At 41.7% G+C, this 19,623-nt stretch overlaps 1 protein-coding gene across 3 annotated transcripts in view; it reads left to right on the forward strand.

Moving 5' to 3' along the window:
• The window catches only part of Sema5a (semaphorin 5A), a 429,658-nt gene that overhangs the window by 341,402 nt on the left and 68,633 nt on the right, over positions 1 to 19,623 (forward strand). For all 3 annotated transcript variants that reach the window (XM_013349712.2, XM_026783702.1, XM_026783703.1), the window contains 2 exons: positions 9,088 to 9,295; positions 17,765 to 17,882. In XM_013349712.2, the coding sequence (XP_013205166.1) occupies positions 9,088 to 9,295; positions 17,765 to 17,882 (326 nt within the window). The remainder of the gene's footprint in view (positions 1 to 9,087; positions 9,296 to 17,764; positions 17,883 to 19,623) is intronic.

Consider the following 19,623-nt stretch of genomic DNA (forward strand, 5'->3'; position numbering starts at 1 on the left):
TTGCTTCATCTGCCCATGGGTTACTCAGGCTATACTGCCCTGGAGTTGTCCTGGACTTGGCAGCGCAGGAGTGTTGGATCTTCCCAATGAGCTTCGTAAGACAAGCACAGGCCCGGAAACCAAAGCTTCAGTTCTGTCTTGAGTAGCCACCAATTACCAAAGGTTCTGCCCTCTCAACTGCCATTCAGTGACACACCAGCCATACTGCTGCTGCTGACGGACGGTTGGAGAGATTCTCTGCCTGTGATTTCAGAATAAAGATATTTCAGACAAATCCAGACAAAGCACTTGGTCTGTGTAAAAAGATTCCAAATACTGGCTTGGTAGCCTGTCCGTTGAACTTCTGGAGCCTGGCTTGGCATTGATTTCCTCAATGGCCAAATTGAAAATGTCACAGTAGGTCCTGCCAACCGTTGTGTGCTGGCATTTGAAAGTTTAATTTAGACAAGTGTTTCTATTGACAGATGACAAAACTCCATGATTCATATTCCCCAAGAAAAAGACTGACAAAATTTTCTACATTAGAGGGAAATTTTACCTGTGTTTTGTCTCCTTCTGTCCTTCTACATTATGATTTAGACCTTTTAGCTTCATGCAGGAATAACTCATGTGTCCTAGTGAGGGTTGCTGTCACTGTGATAAGACACCATGAACAAAAACAACTTTGGAAGGACACTTCCAAGTCACAGTCCATCCTCAGGAACTCAAACAGGGCGGGAATCTGGAAGCAGGAACTGGTGCAGAGGTCATGGAGGGGTGTTGCTTACTGGCCTATTCCCCGTGGCTTGCTCAGCCTGCTTTCTTATAGAACCCAGGATGACCAGTCCAGGGATAGTACCACCCACAATACATCCTTCCTAATCAATCACTGATTAAGAAAATGCTCTACAGTTGGATCTTATGGGGAAGATCCAACTTATTTTCTCATGTGAGGGTCTCTTCTTTCAAATGACTCTAGTTTTTGAAATTAGTATGAAACAATCAAGTATTTTATGTTTCATTTCTTCTTGATTTCTGTCTGTATCAGCATGTTGTGTCATCCTGTACAGGTGTTTAGGATCTTGACTATAACATGTGTGGCCATGTTATATTGAGGCTGTGCCCATCCTGTCTTGTCGATGTCATTCTAACACTGTGGTAGAGAGCCACATTCCAACAAGGAGTAGTGGACGCTTCACTTCTAGAAGAATGGAAAACTCTAGGCAATGAAGAGCTGGTAGAACCTTCCTTTAAGTGAGGCCTGCTTTGTGTCAATCTCTCTGGTTCGGAAATGACCTCACAGTAATTGCATCCACTCTCCTGGGTCATCAGATACCTGCTTGCGATCCCTTCTCTCCCAGGAGTTATAGCCTGGGTTCTGGGCTCATGGCTGCACTCACTGGTGGTGTAGTCTGTACAGTGCTGCTTCACCTTCGCGGTATCATTTTAATTGACGTCCAGGGTAATTGGGACAGTTCAGCGTGTGAGCCATCCTGTTGTGACAAATGCCTAACGAGACATAACTTAAGGAAGGAATTATTCCAAGGACATGCCATCGTGGCAAGAAAGATGGAGGTGGGAGTCGGTGCTTTGGGGGGAGACTGGAGAGAACGCTGCTTTCCTGCTTTCATCCATTCTGAGACCACAGCTCGTGGGAGAGTGTGACCCACATTCAAGGTGGCTCTCCCATTCCTACTTGGTATCTCTAAGAATGTCCTCACAGACACACCTGGAGATTTATGGCCTTGGTTAAGCTAAATCTCAACCATGAAAATCACACTCACAGATTATCGAATATTTTATTGAAATGGAATAATATAGCAGCATTTAATATGTTATTCATAAAGATGAAGCTCTTCATGTTGGGGTTGGAGTTGTCGCTTGTTTGGGGGTGGGGTGGTAGACACCTAGCTTTCTATAGACAGTACCAAGATCTCATCATATATATCCCTGAGCTGTCGGTTACCTTAAGCTGCAGCATTTGAAATGGCTATAATTAATTAAAATGAGCATATACATGTCTTTCAAAGACTTCATAAGACAATTAAGATATCTAAATAATCTTATGTTCATATACTAAAATATCACATAAATAATAAATATTGTAGCAAATAAAATATATAACTAAAATCAATATTTGAGCCATTTGAAACCTATGGCTTCAGGACAATACTTTTAGTTACTTCCATGGATTGTAGTCTGCCCCCACTGGATGGTGCTGGTCTAGATGTCCTGTGCATTTCCAACTCCTCACATGAGTAAGGCTTGGCGGGGTCCGCCATTGTTGCTTCTCTACCACATCCATCTCTCCATTTCCATGAACTCTGCTCTCATAGCTTGATAATCAAACTCTACTCCTAGAGTATACTTTCATTCTATTTCAGCTTATCTTTCTAGTGAAACGACTCAACCTTGTTTCTAGTTACTCTTCCCATAGCTTGTTCAGTGACATGTTTGTCCTAAGACATGAACCTAGTTTCCTGTGGAAGAGGTTGGGAAAGCAAGACTTGAGTTTCCAGGGCCATTTCTCACGTCTAAGATTGTTTGCAAAGATTTTGAAATATTTCTTTCCCCAGTAGTCGAGTTGAAATTAAGCTTACTCTCTTTCTTATGACACTGCAAACTTTACCTTTTTAAACCATTTCCTTTTTACTTTGTCTTCCCCTTCATTCTTTTTCCTAATGGCAAAGATGGTTGACAAGAAAATTACTCTTTGTTGTTATAATGACGGTTCCCCTGAAAGGTTTGTTTCCTATGCACCCTCAGATTTATGCCTGGTCTTCCATGCTTTCATTGATCATTACCCAAAGCCAATGTTGGGGGTTGTTTCTAAAGAGTATTGATCTCAGCCAAGAAGAATTCCACTGTTGTCACTAACAGGCATGTCATGGAAGTTTCTGGAGGGGTGGTCTAGGGACACACCCCTCCAGAAGATATAAAATATATTCTTTATATCTTCAGGCTGTCACCCTCTTCTCTTGCTCTTTGAAATGTTAATCTCATATATAATTAATTAAATGTGTTTACATACCTGCCTTGTTTTTCTAGCATAAAAATGGTTATGCCGCTGTGTCTGCCTGGGTATGCCTGCAGTACTATTGTGAGTGGTGACCTTATCAATATAATTTGACCTGTTATGTCTTCTGACTGATTTTGTCTTGACTTCTTTATCAGATGTGACAGCAGATACATCTACTTAATTTTTCTTCAACCTTATTGGTATATTAACTTACAACCTCTGCTATTGAGTTTGCATGTCTTTGCCAGGGAAGTGTGTTTCTTGGAGACTAGTTCTTCTTAAACTAATTCCTCTCGCGACTCCATTTCACTTGATAAATCTCCCAGTGACTCAAGGTATAAGAGTCACATAAGAAAATGGCCTACACATTAAACATGCACTGACAATAAAGCCTAAAGAAATTTGTTATAAAACAAATTCTGGATTTCTAAATATACCTATACCCTTATCTTTTATTAAATAAAATACCAAGACTGCAGACTAGTGAATGTGTTTGTTTAATGTTTAACAAACAATTTGAACCTGGTTGGTATTTGGTCTTTCAAGTTATAGAAAACAGAATGCTGTTTTGCATAAATACATAGTACAAAATGGCAGAAATCTGCTTACATCCAGTCATTTTAGGAATGGCTGGAAATTCTGTTGGAATCCAAAACCAAAATTTATTTAGCAGTTATTAATAGAATTCATCAGCATACTTAAACAGCAATTTTTATAATCAAGCATTCCAATACAATGCATAGGTAAACCTATTTGATCATTTCATTTTATGGAATATAGCAGGATGCTAGAAGAACTTTTTATTCGCTATAAGTAGACCGCTATTTCTATAAGCTTTGTAAGTCCAATAAAAACACCGCCACTCATAGCATACAGTCATCTCATACTAGCGAAAGCTTTCACACAGCATCTGTTGTTGTTTTTTTAATGGCATGTGTGCATGGATAATTTAAAGTGCTCATGCTGTGTGGTCAGAATCAAAGTTGTGATCAAATTCTACAGTGTGACATGGCAAGTCCTGCCAGAGAGGCCTCCAATTCACTATGTTTGATGACTCTTTATAAACAAAAAGAGAGACCATTTACTAAGAAAGAATGCTGTAGAGTAGAGAGCTGGAGAAAGGATAACTCTCTGAAAGCCTATGTGCTTGATTTGGGGATGTGTGTGTGTACTTGTGTGCACACATTTGTCGATACCTACATTGAGCTGTATTGTGACATATAAGATCAGAGTGTGAGCCACAGGCAAAAACAATTAGAAGGTGATTTTATCCAATCAGTTGGACTGTGTATTTTAATTCAGTAGCTAAGATCGCTTACATTCTGGGTTATTACTGAAAGAAAGTAACAGATTCTTGAGATTTCATTGTTTTTTCCCCTTTGGTTGATTCAAATATCTTGTTTTTCTTCTCCATTCTTGTAATATAAATAGTTTCCCAATTTGCTGGTTTGGTCGTGATTTATTTTTTATTATCCCTAAAAAAAATGTATTTCTTCCTGTGCCCCCAAATTAAGACTTTTTTCCTCCTCTAAATTCTTTTAAACTTGTTCTGCATTGCCAGGTTGATTACAAATTGCTTCAGTTTGTGCTTTTCTCGAGATGCCGTTATTTCTTCATCGGTTCCAGCTGACAGTGCAGTTGGAGAAAATATTTCTTCATTTTCTTTCAGAAGCAGGACTTTATTCTTCCAGACTTAGCTGGTACTCAGGGCTTATGCCAAGAGGTCTGATGCTGGACTGATGGTTAGTCCTCATAAACTCAGGGGATTTCTCTTGCAATTCTTAATACTCTTTCTTTGTCCTGTAATCTTTCAATTTTAACTATGACATGTTGATGTGGGACACCCCTCTGTATGCTGTGAATAGGTTTGATTACCATTGGTTAATAAAGAAGTTGCTTTGGCCTATGGCAGGGCAGAATATAGTTAGGCAGTAAAGCAAATTGAATACAGGGAGAAAGAACAAGGAATCAAGGAAGAAGCCAGCAGCTTCTGGAAAAGCAATATGTGAGGTAACAGGCCACAAAACTTGCGGTAAAAATATAGAAAAATAAAAATGGGTTAGTTTGGCTTGCAAGAGCTAGCTAATAATAAGCCTGAGAAAATATGCCAAACAGTTTGTCATTAATATTAAGTGATTACTTGGGAACTGGAGGGTGGAAGAGAAGCCTTCAGTTACAATGTGTCATGTAGACCTTACTACATCTATTTTTGGTTTGAAGTTTTATCTGCATAATATATATTTATGTATATATATTATATATATGTATATACATATACATACTATATAATATATATTATATATAGTATGTATTATATATACTTATATTTCCATATGCTCAAAATATTTCTGCATTAATTTCAGTAACTAAGTATTCTATGTCTTCACCAAAAATGTTTACATTTGTTCTCTTGATCATAGCCCAGTGCTCTTCAAAGTTGTTGGCTGTGCTTGTCTGTTGAGTGGTTGTTTGGTTTAAGATGTTGGTTAAAGCTAACTTCTGTATCATGATTGAACAGAGGATGGAAAACTATATGAATAATAATATACAATACGTTAGATCCTAAGAGCCAGAAATAAGTCAGAAGAAATGGTGTTTTCCAGCACAATAGAGCATTGCATCCAGGAATGCCCAGCAGTTGAGACAGTGCACCCAAGACCTGTGTAAGCTCAAGTCAAACAAAATCCTAGTATTGAGGTTGTGCAGGGGAGAGATGGCAGGGAATCCCACCACTAGCTGAAGGGCTATTGGCATGTGATAGCTGTTAGGAAAGAGTCAATTTTCTTTAATGATGTAGACCCTGGTTCCATATCAACCGTACTCCATACCCCACTGCCAAGAGAAGGTGGGCAGCACAACTTGTATTCACTTGTATTCAGCGTGTTTAAAAATAAAAGAAGATCACTTCGATTTGGGTGGGTAGGTACATGAGGCTGAAGAGGGTGGATCTGGGGGTAGTTGGGGAAGAAGATGTGACTATGATCAAACATTGTATGGAATGCTCAAAGAATTAATAAAAATATTATTTAAAGAAAAAACAAAATCTGTAATTGATTGAAATAAGGAACAAGATTAGTGGAAAGAAAAAACATAAATAGAAGATTGGGACATGAAAGAACTGGAGAGGAGTGTCATAAAGTAAGTAAGCAAAGAACAGGGGTAAACATAACTACATAATAAAGAGAAACGTGCAAACAAAACTGTACAAACATCAGGATGATGAGAGCAAATCATACAAAGGCTTTTTTTAAGATAAAATAAGGTCTATATATAATGCTGTGTAGGAAATGGAGAAAAGTGGATGCATAAGAGGCAAAAATAAAATTTAAATTAATGTAAGTATAGGGAACTGGCATGGCTTCTTACCTATTGTGCTGTCATCTTCAAGGTCACTAGAAGAGGGTAAGGCGATGACAGGCTGTGGGGAGCCAAAAGCAAAGATGGGGCTCAGTCAAGCTAGGAAAAGGCTGCAAGGATATGGAATTGAGCTTCATTGTGTCTCGGGACCATCCTCTAATAATCCTGACACCAAGGGAATGACAATTTCACAAGTGACAAGTAAAATTTCACAAATTTTACTAACACCGTACACATTATTATGTAGCCAGTTCATTGAGAAAATGTTCAATGAAGAAATTCCAGATTTACATTTTAACTAAAGTCAAGCTAGTATATGTGTGTACATGAGTTTTCTCTTTAAATGTAAATAGTCTTATTATCTAAGGACTTCCATGAAGATAAAAAGTGTAAAGATAAAAAATCGTCATGTCACTGGATGCCCATAAGGAGAGACAGCAGAACTCTGGATCATAGACCAACATTTATCTGTTTGCTTGCCATCTTTCGCTCATATGTTAAGATCCCATTGGCTGGAATGCTGGGTACAGGGTATGGAAAAAAACAAAAGACATGTGCTGAATGTTTCTCATCATTGGTGGCTTATTGAAATCAAATTATTAAAGTCCTATTAAAGTTTGGTACTTTATACAATTTTATAAGAATTTTAAATACCAATGAAGTTGACTTCAGTGCTGTTATTAATGTTGGCAGGTTTTTCACGGTGTTAATTCATAAACAAAATAAATATCAATAGAAAGGGGTCTTGGCTTAACTGCCGGGTGTGTTCTAGTTTACCATTGCACATGGTACTCGGGCGTCACGTTCACAATGCATTCCCTTCAGTCTTGTGATGGACTCTGACCTGCCCTGTCCCTCACTGCCTCAGACATTGGTTAGAAGATTCTGCTTTACCCCAATGATTCTTACTATTTGAGCCATGTCATTTACCAAGGGTAGCAGGTAACTTCTTCCCGACTCCTGACTTGAGCTGACATCCCATGCTGCTGTGATGTCCCCAATCAGAGTACTGACTTGAGCTTACATCCCCGCCCCCAACCCCGCCATTGCTCTTAGATCCCACCGCAGAATAGGATGCTCCGTTGCTCCCCGGGAAGATGACAGCTCCATCTGCCAGTGTCTTTTGGGAGTCTCCAAGATTTGTGACTGAGATATCTGAATGCAAGTCACCCCTTGTCCCTGAAGCTCCTATCATGCCCTGCCTGGGTCTCCATGCTGCGTTTCTTGATACTTTCTATCGCCCTGGGCAGGGGGAAGCACAATCACCATGGCTGACTGAATTTTTCACAAGAACATGAACTCTGGTCACCGAGCCAGAAAGTTTTATTATAGAATAAAGGCTCTATCAACATGGTCTTTCATATTTATGTTTGTGAGTCATGGATTTTCTGAATGGACATTGTTGCCCATTTTCTAGGGCACACAGACATATTCCGTTCCGTCTTCCATATAAGCTGGATTTTTTTCCAAAACTAATATATTTAACCAGCTAACTCAAAATAAAATTGTTGTTGTTACTAACACCGTACACATTATTATGTAGCCAGTTCATTGAGAAAATGTTCAATGAAGATATTGCAGATTTACATTTTAACTAAAGTCAAGCTAGCATACGTGTGTACAAAAGTTTTCTCTTTAAATGTAAATAGTCTTATTATCTAAGGACTTCCATGAAGATAAAAAGTGTAAAGTATTTTCTTTTCTGTCTTTTATACTTGTTTGTTTGAAACTCCTTCCAGACAAAACTTTCTGGTTTTATTTCTGCTTTTAAAATAACTTCTAAAGCTTATTCTGTGCTTGTAGAATAAGAATCGCTATGATTTGCGACATGAAATCATGGTGAATTTATTCAGGTTTTGCATTTGAGATGACTACAGATATAGGTGATAGTTACTAGAGGTGCTTTAAGACATCAAGATTTTGCAAGACAACGAAAGTGGCCTTCAAGCTCCCGTTCATCGCCCTGATGCAAGAGTTATCCATCCCCGTTAAACCTCTGGTGTGTGAGCTAAAACAGCGGTTCTTAACCTGTGGATCACAACCCCACTGGGGGTCACATGACCCTTTCACAGGGGTCGCATACCAGATATCCTGCATATCAGATGTTTACATTAAGAATCATAACAGTAGCAAAATTACTGTTATGAAGTAGGAAAGGAAAATTATTTTATGAGGAACGGTATTCAAGGTTCATAGCATTAGCAAGATGAGAAAGACCGAGCCTGCTTTGCATCCCTAATGTCTATCTGCAAAGTCTGTGTGGTGTGGAGAACCCTAGCCATGGGAACCTGGGGCCCAGGAGATTTGGCTCAGTTCAGACATGAGTCAAGTTCAAACACACAAAAATGACCTGTATTAGCATTCCAAGTCACGAATCTCTTTGTGCCTGGGCAGCCGTCAGTTCACTGACGTGAGGGACCCCAGATTGTCCCTTTGGGATTTTTCTCCCCTGGCATTCTGCAAACTGTTTTGATGGGCGATGGGGGTAGCATGGCCCTAGTTCCTGGGCTTGCAACTGAAGACACAAGGGGTCGATCAGCCACTCTCATCCCTGTCTGAACTGGAGTATCACTCCCTGAGTGGCCCACTGCAGAGGTCTCTGCATTGTTGAGAGGTGCCCAGATGATGCCATGGGCTGGTGATCATGGCTGTGCGCTTTGTGTATATTTTGCTTCTCTGAGGATGGCTGTGCTCCCCGTGAGCTTTATTTCCTTGCTGTCTTGTCTTTGCAGATTATGGCACCATCAAGAAAGTACGGGCTCCCCTGAGTCAGACCTCAGGCAGCTGTTTACTGGAAGAAATCGAGCTTTTCCCAGAGAGGAGGAGGGAGCCCATCAGGAGCCTGCAAATCCTCCACAGCCAGAGCGTCCTGTTTGTGGGACTACAGGAACATGTAGCCAAGATCCCACTGAAGAGGTGCCACTTCCACCAAACACGCAGGTAAGGAATTCCCAGGCTAAGGGCCCCTGTGCCAAGAAGGCCGTCAAATCTCCTGCAGTCAGAAGTGTGTAGGAACTTACGTCTATATACATCTTATGTTCCAGGGTGCAGGGTCTTCATGAAAATAGGTTACTATGATACCAGTAAGCCCTGGTTGTCATTGGAGGAACCATGTGGGTAATAATTGTGAGCAGTCATAGGTGTAAAAATAAATTATTTATGCCGGGCAGTGGTGGCACAGGCCTTTAATCCCAGTCCTAGGGAGTCACACACCTTTAATCCCAGCACTAGGGGGAATATAAAATGGGAGGAGAGAGAGGCTCAGTCTGGTTAGTTTGCGGCCGCCCAGCCTTGATAGAGGTAATACTTCTCTAGAGGCTTGGCTACCTTACTTTTCTGGTTTTCGGGGTTGAGTCCAATTTTTTGTCTCTGAGTTTTCACTATTCGTGCGGCACAGTGTTGACCACAGTGAGCTCTGAAGTTTAGTTTGGAGACATGCAGGCCCAGGTGCTTAGGAAATGGAAGGGGCTGCGAACTCCGTGAACTTTACTAGTACTGGGTTTGCCGTGGTGGAAACTGGCTTTGTATTCTGGCTTCTGACACGGTTCTGCTCTGGAGGACTTGGCAGCCTTGTTCATATCCAGCCCCCTAAGCAAGGCGTGCCTGAAGGTCTAAGCCAAGGTGACATTTTTACTGTACTTACTTCTGAGATTCCCCGTGTGCAGGTCATTTTGTTTCTATCCAGGGAGCCTGAGGCAGGAAATTCATAGTATAGCTGTTGTAGATAATTTTCACCATGATTCCCAAAGTACTTCAGCCTCACTGTCTTGCCAAATACATGTGATTTTCTATAGAATCAAATGGAATGATATATGCACGGTGAAATCACAAGGTCTTTGCATGTTCATATGTGGAAGGAAGGGTTTTATGTTTTTTTTTCTTTTTATATATAACTATTGCAAAGTTATTCTATAAAATTAAATCCGTAAGACATTCCTTGGTATCAGAAAGAGTTACAGAATATGATTGGGGTACTCTTACTGAGAAACTGTGAGCCTTGTTAGTGGATAGTGGCACTTATTAGCGACCCTCTGTTGTGTATGTCTGCTTTTGAACTTCAACCAATGGCTGTGAAACTTGTTCCTGTGTGTATTTCTGTGAGTCTAGTCTGAGGCAGATGTCACTGCTTTCTGGGTGCTGATCATTCGCTGGATAACAGCGATGGTTGGGGAACAGCCCAGAGCAACAGCCTAGCCAAGTACGGCTGGAAGGATCCCAGTTTTCCAAATTTTGCTTTATTAGATCCAAGTTCTCCTGGGGATTTATTGGGGTCAGGACAGGATAACAGGCAGGACAGCATGGCCCTGTGCCATGTGAGATGTTTCTGGCACTAAATATGGAGTGTTGTTGCAAAGCGTGACAAATCCATTGCTTTCATTAAGCTTTCCTTCAATGAGTCTAGGTCATTTCAGCTCAATATGCTAAATTCTGGGTCAGTGTGGCAGTGTGAATGTAATTGCCCCCATAATCTCATGGGGAGTGGCATGATTACTAGGTATGGCTTAGTTGGATTGGGTATGGTCTTGTTGGAGGAAATGTGTAACTGTGGAGGTATGCTCAGGATACCACCCAATGTCTCAGTTGGCTTCCTGTTGCCTGCCACATGTAGAACACTCAGCTATATCTGCCTGCATGCCACCGTGTTTCCTGCCGTGATGATGATGGACTGAACCTCTGAAACTATAAGGAAGCCATGTCAATTAAGTGTTTTCTTTATAAGAGTTGCCTTGGTCATGGTGTCCCTTTACAGAAATAAAAACCCTAAGACAGTCCTATTGCTACCAAGAGAGGTACGATGGCCACTGTCTTTCATGCCGTGGTCCATCAACCCCATCTTGAATCCACAGAGGCTGCAACCAACAGGTGCAGATGCTAGGCGTGAACCGTTATTGCTTCCTTCTAGGAGAATAAGGCCACGGGTGTGTCTTCATGGGCCCCCTCAGGAGAGGAGGCGCTCATGTTTCTCTCATAGCTGAATCCCCCCTCTGTTTATTTTTCACTTGCTCAGGGTGAAACAGCCAGAGATCACAGCTCCATTGTGAGCAGTCACACTGGGCTTCTGTGCACCGCAGTCGGTAGGCTTGTGTTTGGCTCTTAGTATTCCCTCTGAGAAGGGAACTCTGACGACCGTGAACCAAGCATCCCTCTGTGTGTCTTCTGACCCACGTCTCTCAGTGTCCTCTTCATATGGAGGGATGAGAAAGACTCCCCAGTAAAAGCTCACAAAGAGACTCTATTTTGTAAGCACTACATGCTTGGATTTTTAAAATGAATTATAGGAAAAATGGAATCTTTTTTAGAGAAACAATTTTAGTTTTCTAGAAATATGCTTAATGAAGCACACTAATTAAGAATAAGCTAATAACAGGGTTATGTGATAATTTCTTTGCCAAATGCCATTCTGTAGTAAAATATCAATAATTTGGTTTTGGAAATCAATTTCAAAAAATGAAATTTTATAATAGTTATAAAGGGGAAAGGAGCTTATGTAAATATGACACTTTTGAAGAGGAAAACTGTATCACAAAATCTTTATATTCTTCCTATTGTTGGTTACCTGTTTTCCAAAGACAATTCATACAGTTTTGCAGCAGTGTTTGCGTTTCTATCACATTTTCCTTGACTGTTGAGCCAACTCTGAAAGTAAAGTACCATTCCACTCTCCTTGTTCAGATGAGGGTGCGGAAGTCTAGGTGTCAATATCCTGCTTAAAGCCACACTGAGATCAGGGCAGCCTGTATGCCCCCAGTGCAAGCTATGTTGATGATTTTCTCTTGGTGCAGAGAAGTCACCACAGTTAGGGTCATCTCTCACGTGGGACTGTTGGAATCCAGTCAGACTGTATAGGACGAGGAGCATGAAACTTGTTAGCCATGATGTCATCCTATCAGCTTCCTCAGTGTTGGGCTTGCCTTGGGCCAGATGAACCCAGCATGGACCCTTCCCAGAGCACTCCATGCTGAGTATCTGCTCTCTCTTGGGGTGATCCTGCATCCTTGGGGAGGCTGCCGGCACTACCGATGGCTTGTCTTCATTGTAGCTCAAAAAACAGCATGGTAGCATGGGCATTTCTTTAGAAATTATTTTAGAAAAAAACTTTTGGTTTAGTCAAATTTTATCACAAATGTGAGTTAAAAATTTTGTCTTATTATTAGCTTGTTTAATGCTGCCACTTAATAAATAGCATAGACAACCATGCAGATGATGGAACCAAACCCAGAACCTTGGAGTTGGAGTCATCTCTTTAAATATTCTTTTTTTAAGCAATGGAAGAGCACATTATATTTATATATTTCATGACATGAAGTGATATTTGCTGCTTTTGTTTTGAGGTACCTGGGATCTAACATCCCTGCTGTAGGTCAGTGTTTGACAATACCTCATGAGTGCCACCTCCTGGGCACTTGATGTGCATTGCCGGTGTCACTACGTAACCTCTGAAGAAGCAAAAGTTCCCGATGGCATAGCGCAGGATGGAACTGGCAGGAAAGGCAGTAACTAAATGCCTGCCTGGGTTAGATTCCAATGCAAAATGGTAACCTGGCAGTCAGATGGTTGACAGACTCGGGTGTTGGACTGGGCGAGTTCCCATTTATCATGTCAGGAAGCAGAGATGACCAAACAACTAGGCTTTCACGGCCGTATCTAGGAGTCAGGCTTTTATCCCCTCCCACCTCGGGAAGTCTTGCACTTCCTAAGATAGTTACAGCTCTTCAACTCTCAGCAAATGAAAGCTTGGAAGGCTTAGTGGGAGGACACACACTGTTAAAGCCATTTTAAGAAGTGTGCACTGACTAGATCCGCAGCTCAAGAAACTTTCTTTGCAAAAGGAAGGAAAATATTCCAAGTGTAAAACTTCTGTAGCAAGGAATGATAATGAATTATCTTCACCCTGGTCTCACTAAGGCAATGGACCGAGCCAAGCTTGACAATGAATGGCCAGGTAAAATATATGAGCTGCTTTAGGATTCAGGAAGTTGATGACCTATACAACCAGCCAAGACTAGAAAAGAACATCGGCCCTTAGATGCAGTGTCGCACAGAAAGATGCCAAAACATAGAGGGCCATGGACCAGTGCTACAGGACAGACAAGGTACCTGATGATCCAGGGGGCTTCCTGAGAAACTGAGCAGTTAAAGAACCTGCAGCTGTTCTTTAAGTGAAGCAAGAGAGGAAACCAGCACCTCGCAGAACTCCAGAGGGGTGAGCAGAGGGATGGGGGCCAACTTCATGAGATCAGCCCTAGAATTCTCTATATCTACTCCTGGAAAGCATTGCGTCCTGGGATCTGAATGTTGAGGCATCCTCCTGAAGCTTAAGAAGGGGAGTTGCTGCTGAGCCATACGTGGTGGCTGGGATGGGCTTATGAATTGTTACTGCGGTGCTGCAGTGAAAAGTTGTGTTTAAGTCAAACTCAGCAGAGGGCATATGACCTATAAGACTTTGATTAACTGGTTCCTGAGTTAAAGCAGTATGCTTTTGACTGGATGTGTTTCTATTGCATATATGTGAATACAAGTTATCAAACTTACTAACTAAGTGCTTAAGTTGCAAATACAAAACCCAATACTTTCTGAATCTCTCTTTCTCATGTGTGTCTCTCTGTGTGTGTGTATGTGTATTTTATGTGACACTCCTTGAACTTTTTTTTTTCTCCTTGAACTTTTAAAGATAAGATTAGCCCACCAGGCCATAGAGCCTGCATTCTGTGTTTGAGGGATCCATCGGAATCAAAGCAACAGTGTGTAAGCAGCAGCGATTACTGTCTTAGAGCAGAAGCGAAGGTTCTATCTGGCTACAAAAGCTTGAACCCTAAGGCCTAGCTGGTCTCTGGCTCCAGGTTCCTTCATCTTCCAGAACTCTGTGCACCTTAAAAGAGGCTCCGTACGTATTTGATGAGTTAACATATGGGCCCTGCTTCTGCCTTCTCTGCTCTCTTTCCATAGCCTAGTGGGCGGAGTGGGGGCTAAAGTGTTGTGAAAACATAGGAAAAAGTATGATGCTATAAGTAGCCAAAAGAGTAGAAACCCATGATCCTTCGGTACTTCTGCTGTGTGACATAATGGGGAGAAACAAAAGCCGGCCCAGGAACAGACAGAGCCCATTGATAAAATGGATAATGGACACCTCTAGAATTGTATTTGATCAAACTAGAAAGATGGAGCCATTAAGAAACAGTCTTGGGCTTCACTGAACAGAGCTTGTATCTGGTCACTATTAATCCATTTACAGTGTATAGTGCCATTAAGCTAAAGGAATTAATACCTCATTAAGAAAATTAGTACGGAAATTAAGTACTGTAGGATATTCACTGTGCTAAAGGGCAAAGTTTTCAAAGGTAGACTTAATAGGTTGTCACCATTATTAATGAAATGTTCTCTGAAGACATTATGTGCCCAGTGGAAAGGTATACCTTTCCATGCTGAGAAAATATCAACACCCTCCATGGTCCCAGTGATATGCCTTCAGTCAGCAGGTTGCATATTATTCAAGCATCCAGGAGGACTTTGAGATGGACACTCACTTTACAAAGCAAATATTCTCCTACAAATAATTTATTGATTTTCACGTCTCAGTGTCCTGATGAGCTACAGTGGCATCCGTCTGCTTGGCCTGTGAAGTCTGTGGATTTCCTTCATCACTTCAGTCACGGAGTATTTATAGTCCATTCCGAGCACAGAGCCGGTTCCTGAGTGGATGGTGACAGATGATGCATCCCTGACCCTGCCTGTGTAGGGCTCAGCATCTAATGAGAAATTCTGCCGTAAATAAAATCATCTGAATAGCTAATGTAGAACTGAGTCAAAGGTTCTTGGGGTTGTATTACATTTTATTCCAAAATGGATTTATCATTAAGCCTGATCCCAGACCATGCTAGGAATTAATCCCCTCACCTGATGTCTAATTATTTTTAAGCTATAGCTGGATTATAACTGGTTTTCAAACTCTCTGCTTCTGGAACTGAGCATCAAGGTGTGACAGGCACATTCGATGGGTTCTTCATCCAGTGGGTCACTCTGAAGCCATTCAGTGACTGTGGCGACTTCTCTCCACCTTCGGTGATTGCAACAACGAAGGCAGGGGAGAGAAATCCTATGCACCCACATGCTACTTACACTGGTACAAAGCTCTCAGCCTTACTAAGAATACACACGCCCATCCAGCAGCTACTCCACAGGCCTCCTACTTTTGAGCTTCAGGTTTATAGCTGTGCAAACCTTTCCATGAAAAGCCCAAGCTGCAACAGCATCCTTGGTTCTAGACTTGCTCCAAAACTGTCAACATCAGTGGCAACTGAGCTCCCCCTGAGATTTTTATTGCTGTATAATTTACTGAACCCCGTGATTTTAAAAATAGGAACATTACCATGAAAACGTCTTACTCATAAAGACACTATGAACTAGGGGCTCATTTGGAGCCTGGATGTGACTGACAGTGAGTGAGAACTCAGACTCTCTGGGCCTGTGGTCATAAGAGCAAGAGCAGACTAAGATTACATAATAGTTGAGCACATTATAATAATTTAGTCCCACAAGGTTCCTATTCTTTTCTGATGTAGTTTTACTGTTGGTTAATGTAGGTCCTTCTGGGATGGCATTGTCCACGAGAGATCTTTGTACTTATGTGCAGATTCCATTGATTCAAAACCTGTGTTCCACCTGCAAGTCAAAAATCGAACAGACTAGTTAGACATGGTAGTGTTTGCTAATGTCCCAGGACCTGGAATACTGAGGTGGTGAGATATCGAATTCAAGATCAGCCTTGGCTACGTACAGACAAACTGACTTATAAAACCAATAAGTTAGAGCAGTCTGAGCCAAACTGAAGATAAACTGACAGGCCCGTAGGTTACCTTTACACAGTGGCACCCCTTGTACCAGATTCCACGCCATGCTACAAATTCTTTACCAGGTGCTTTATCTTTCTGAGCAAACAAAGAGACTCAAACATGTGGGAAAGCATGCTTTCTTCTCGGGGTTTTATTTGCCCTTTAAAGTGCACAGTATTTGCAGGGCAGCCTAGATCTTCAGGGTCTCAAAGGCTCTCAACAAGGTCCTCAGGCTGCGGAGATGAGCCTCCGTTGCTTTAAATGCTGGTATTCTGCCCACATAAGCACCTCCCAAGTGAGCCTTTGTCAAATATCTTCTGTCTTTTTTATGTAGCAAGGAAGAATAAAGATTTGGGGAAAATAATTGAGTTTGATTGTGTTCAACAATCGGATGCTGTTTCCATAACTGACAGAATCATTTTCAAATCCTGCTGCTATAGTTTGCTTGGCTTGGTAACAATTCTACACTTGATAATTATGCTGTAATATAATAAAGATTAATGTTTTGCCTTATGATAGCAACTATTTAAATCTAAGGGACAAGGCTATTGTCAAGAGGGCAGATAAAATCATACTAATAATTGGTTTTACTCAAGTTTTTCACAATGTGACTTTCTCCAATCAAGGACATCAGACTGATTGAGTTTTTTAAATCTCTATTCTTTATTGCATTCTTATTGAGTATAAGAGTGGTAAAGAAACAAAAATTTAAAAGAGAAATGCCACTTTCACTATGGCTATATCCATCAGAAACTCATGTTTTCCATATGGCCTCTTTAAACGATTCAAATTCCAAAAATAATAAGTCATAGCGATTGGTTCAGTGTAGACTCAGAGGAAATCATAAGTATGTGGGCTTTCTACTGAATGGGCGTTTGTGTTTGGATAGCAGTTGTGATATTTAAAGAGTGATAGAATGTTAGAAATGACCAGAACCCACAGCATTGTAGGATGACAGCTGTTATTACAAGTAGAGTTTTGGAGCCCCAAACCTTCACTCAGTGCAGAAGCCCTGTTTCAGGTCTCCTGGTGGCTTTGCAGGCAAGGATGCCCTGATCAGAAGAGGGAGTCCACCAAATCTCTCCCCTTTGAGAGATGGATTTCACCTAGTGCTCATGTTAATATAATAATAGTAGTAGTAATAATAGTAATAATCAATAAAACATGGAAAAGAACTTGAGCCCTTAGAATGGTTCTGCAAATGTAGCTAGGCTGTAGTCACCCATAATGGCGAAAGTGGGGTCACAGGCAGCGCAAATCCCAAGGTGAGAAGCATACTTAGTGTGTGGTTCTATCAGTGAAGAATGATTCCCTGGCCTCTCTGGGGAGCTACATGCAGAAATTTGTGACTTTGAGCTAGTTCAACACCAGGTCACTCCCAGCTCCAGGCAGCCTATCTGGCCAGGTAATATCAAAGCAGGAAGCAGATACCTTTCAGTCCTGCCCCGAGACCCCACCTCACCTCAGCCTCCTTCATAGGTTACACTTGAAAGATCTCCCTATTCCCAGAGACATCCTGTGGGTGTTTTCCTACAGCTAATGATCTGCGCAGTCAGTGTGTTTTCCTGTGTGCTTTCAGTGCCTGCATTGGTGCCCAGGACCCGTACTGTGGCTGGGATGTGGTGATGAAGAAGTGCACGAGCCTGGAGGAGAGTCTGAGCATGATGCAGTGGGAGCAGAGCATCTCCACCTGTCCGGTAAGTGCCCGCCCTGCGCAGCCTCTAAAAGCGTTGTCAGCGGGAGGCAGACCCACACGGCTAGCCTTTCCAAGTGGATTAGTCCACTGTTGCAAACCCAAAGCCAAGATGTGTTTTCTAAACCTGTTCTGTTCCTGGCTTGCAGGAGGACCACACAGGGTGCTCTCACCTGCTTTACACTGATTTGAAACACATACGATTCAACAGCACTGTTGAGCATAAGACCCTGGTTTTTACAATTTTTATTTATTTCTTTTTGTGCAGAATCTGGTGTAGACTCTTGTCCCTGTCACGCTAATAAAAATGTGAACTTCCACACACATTCATTTCCCCCAGGGCTGTAATTCTCCGAGCTGACATACTTAAAGGTTTGAAGAATAAGTTAAAGGCTATTACTGTGGCCCCCCGTGGAGCAGATTCACAGACCTTGGTCAGGGTCGCTGGAAGGCCTGGAAGAGGCAGCCATGTGCATTTCCACATGGGACCCTGAGGAATGAAGAGAAACTGGCCTGTGTTTACAGCCAGACCCTGAATCCAAGAAAAGCAAATCTCACTGTTTGCTCCGTCTGTCTGCTTGGATCCTCGCTCTTGGAGAAGCCAGTTTTCCTTTATTTCTCTTTTCTGCCTTGTATTCTAGCATGTGAACAGAAACTACCAACATTAATGTACTCACAGAACTGAGGCAGCTGTCACTTGGTGCCACACAGCTGTGAATTTCTGCCTGCTGTTTCCAAGCACCTCTGCAAGGCAGGGCAGGGACTTTACTTTCCCTGAATATATTAGACAGGCTTCTGGCTTCTGAGCTGCCAATGCGACTCCCAGAAGCAGCCCTTTCACTATCTAAGCCATGTGCTAATGAAGCCTGTCCTCCAGCCTGTAAGGAAATGGAGCAGAGTGAACCACATGTTCCTATGGGTGGTGAGTCCTTCACACAAAGGATCCTGTGTAGACATCATCACTTCTAGCCATTCAGTGCTCCCTGTGGGGGTTAGCCTAGACCAGCGGTTCTCAACCTCTGGGTCAAGACTCCTTCGGGGATCAACAGACGGGGTCACATATAAGGCATTCTGGATATCAGATATTTACATTACAATTCATAACAGCAATATTAAAGTTATGAAGTAGCAACAAAAATAATCTTATGGTTCTGGGTCACCACCATATAAAAAACATCACTAAAGGGTCACAGCCTTAGAAAGGTTCAGAACCACTGGCTTAGACCCTTTGGTTTTGTACTGCTAGGTCTTTTATTTTAAAAAAGGAATTTCTCTTCCTTATCTCTTGAAAATGTTTTGAAAATATCATGAACTGAGGGAATCCCCTTCTCAGCAATGAACATGTTTAGAGCCCAAGGACAGTCAACTGAAATTTCTTGCAGAAGGTAAAAACCAATAAACAGCATTCCAAATGTCAGTCTGTGCAGACATGTGCTCTTAGACAGTCATGCAGCTTCATGGGGCTTTTGTCCTTGCGTTTGATGGCTAAAAAAGGTGTAAGAAGCAGATGGCACCACTGAAGTTTCTCTTGAATGGTAAGAACATTTTTTCCGGCAGCTATGGTTACACGTGTGAGCATCTGAGCAGAGATGGCTATGCAGAGGGACACTCACCCCCATGTCTTTACTGTAACAGATGACTGTCTTGGATATTCTACAGAGCGAGTGTGAGATGAAGGGATCTGAGGTTTGAGACATGACCAAATGTTGTCACTTCTATCTTTTTTTTTTTTTATTAAGAAAGAA

Source organism: Microtus ochrogaster, chromosome 19 (assembly GCF_000317375.1).
Source record: "Microtus ochrogaster isolate Prairie Vole_2 chromosome 19, MicOch1.0, whole genome shotgun sequence".
NCBI lineage: Eukaryota > Metazoa > Chordata > Mammalia > Rodentia > Cricetidae > Microtus > Microtus ochrogaster.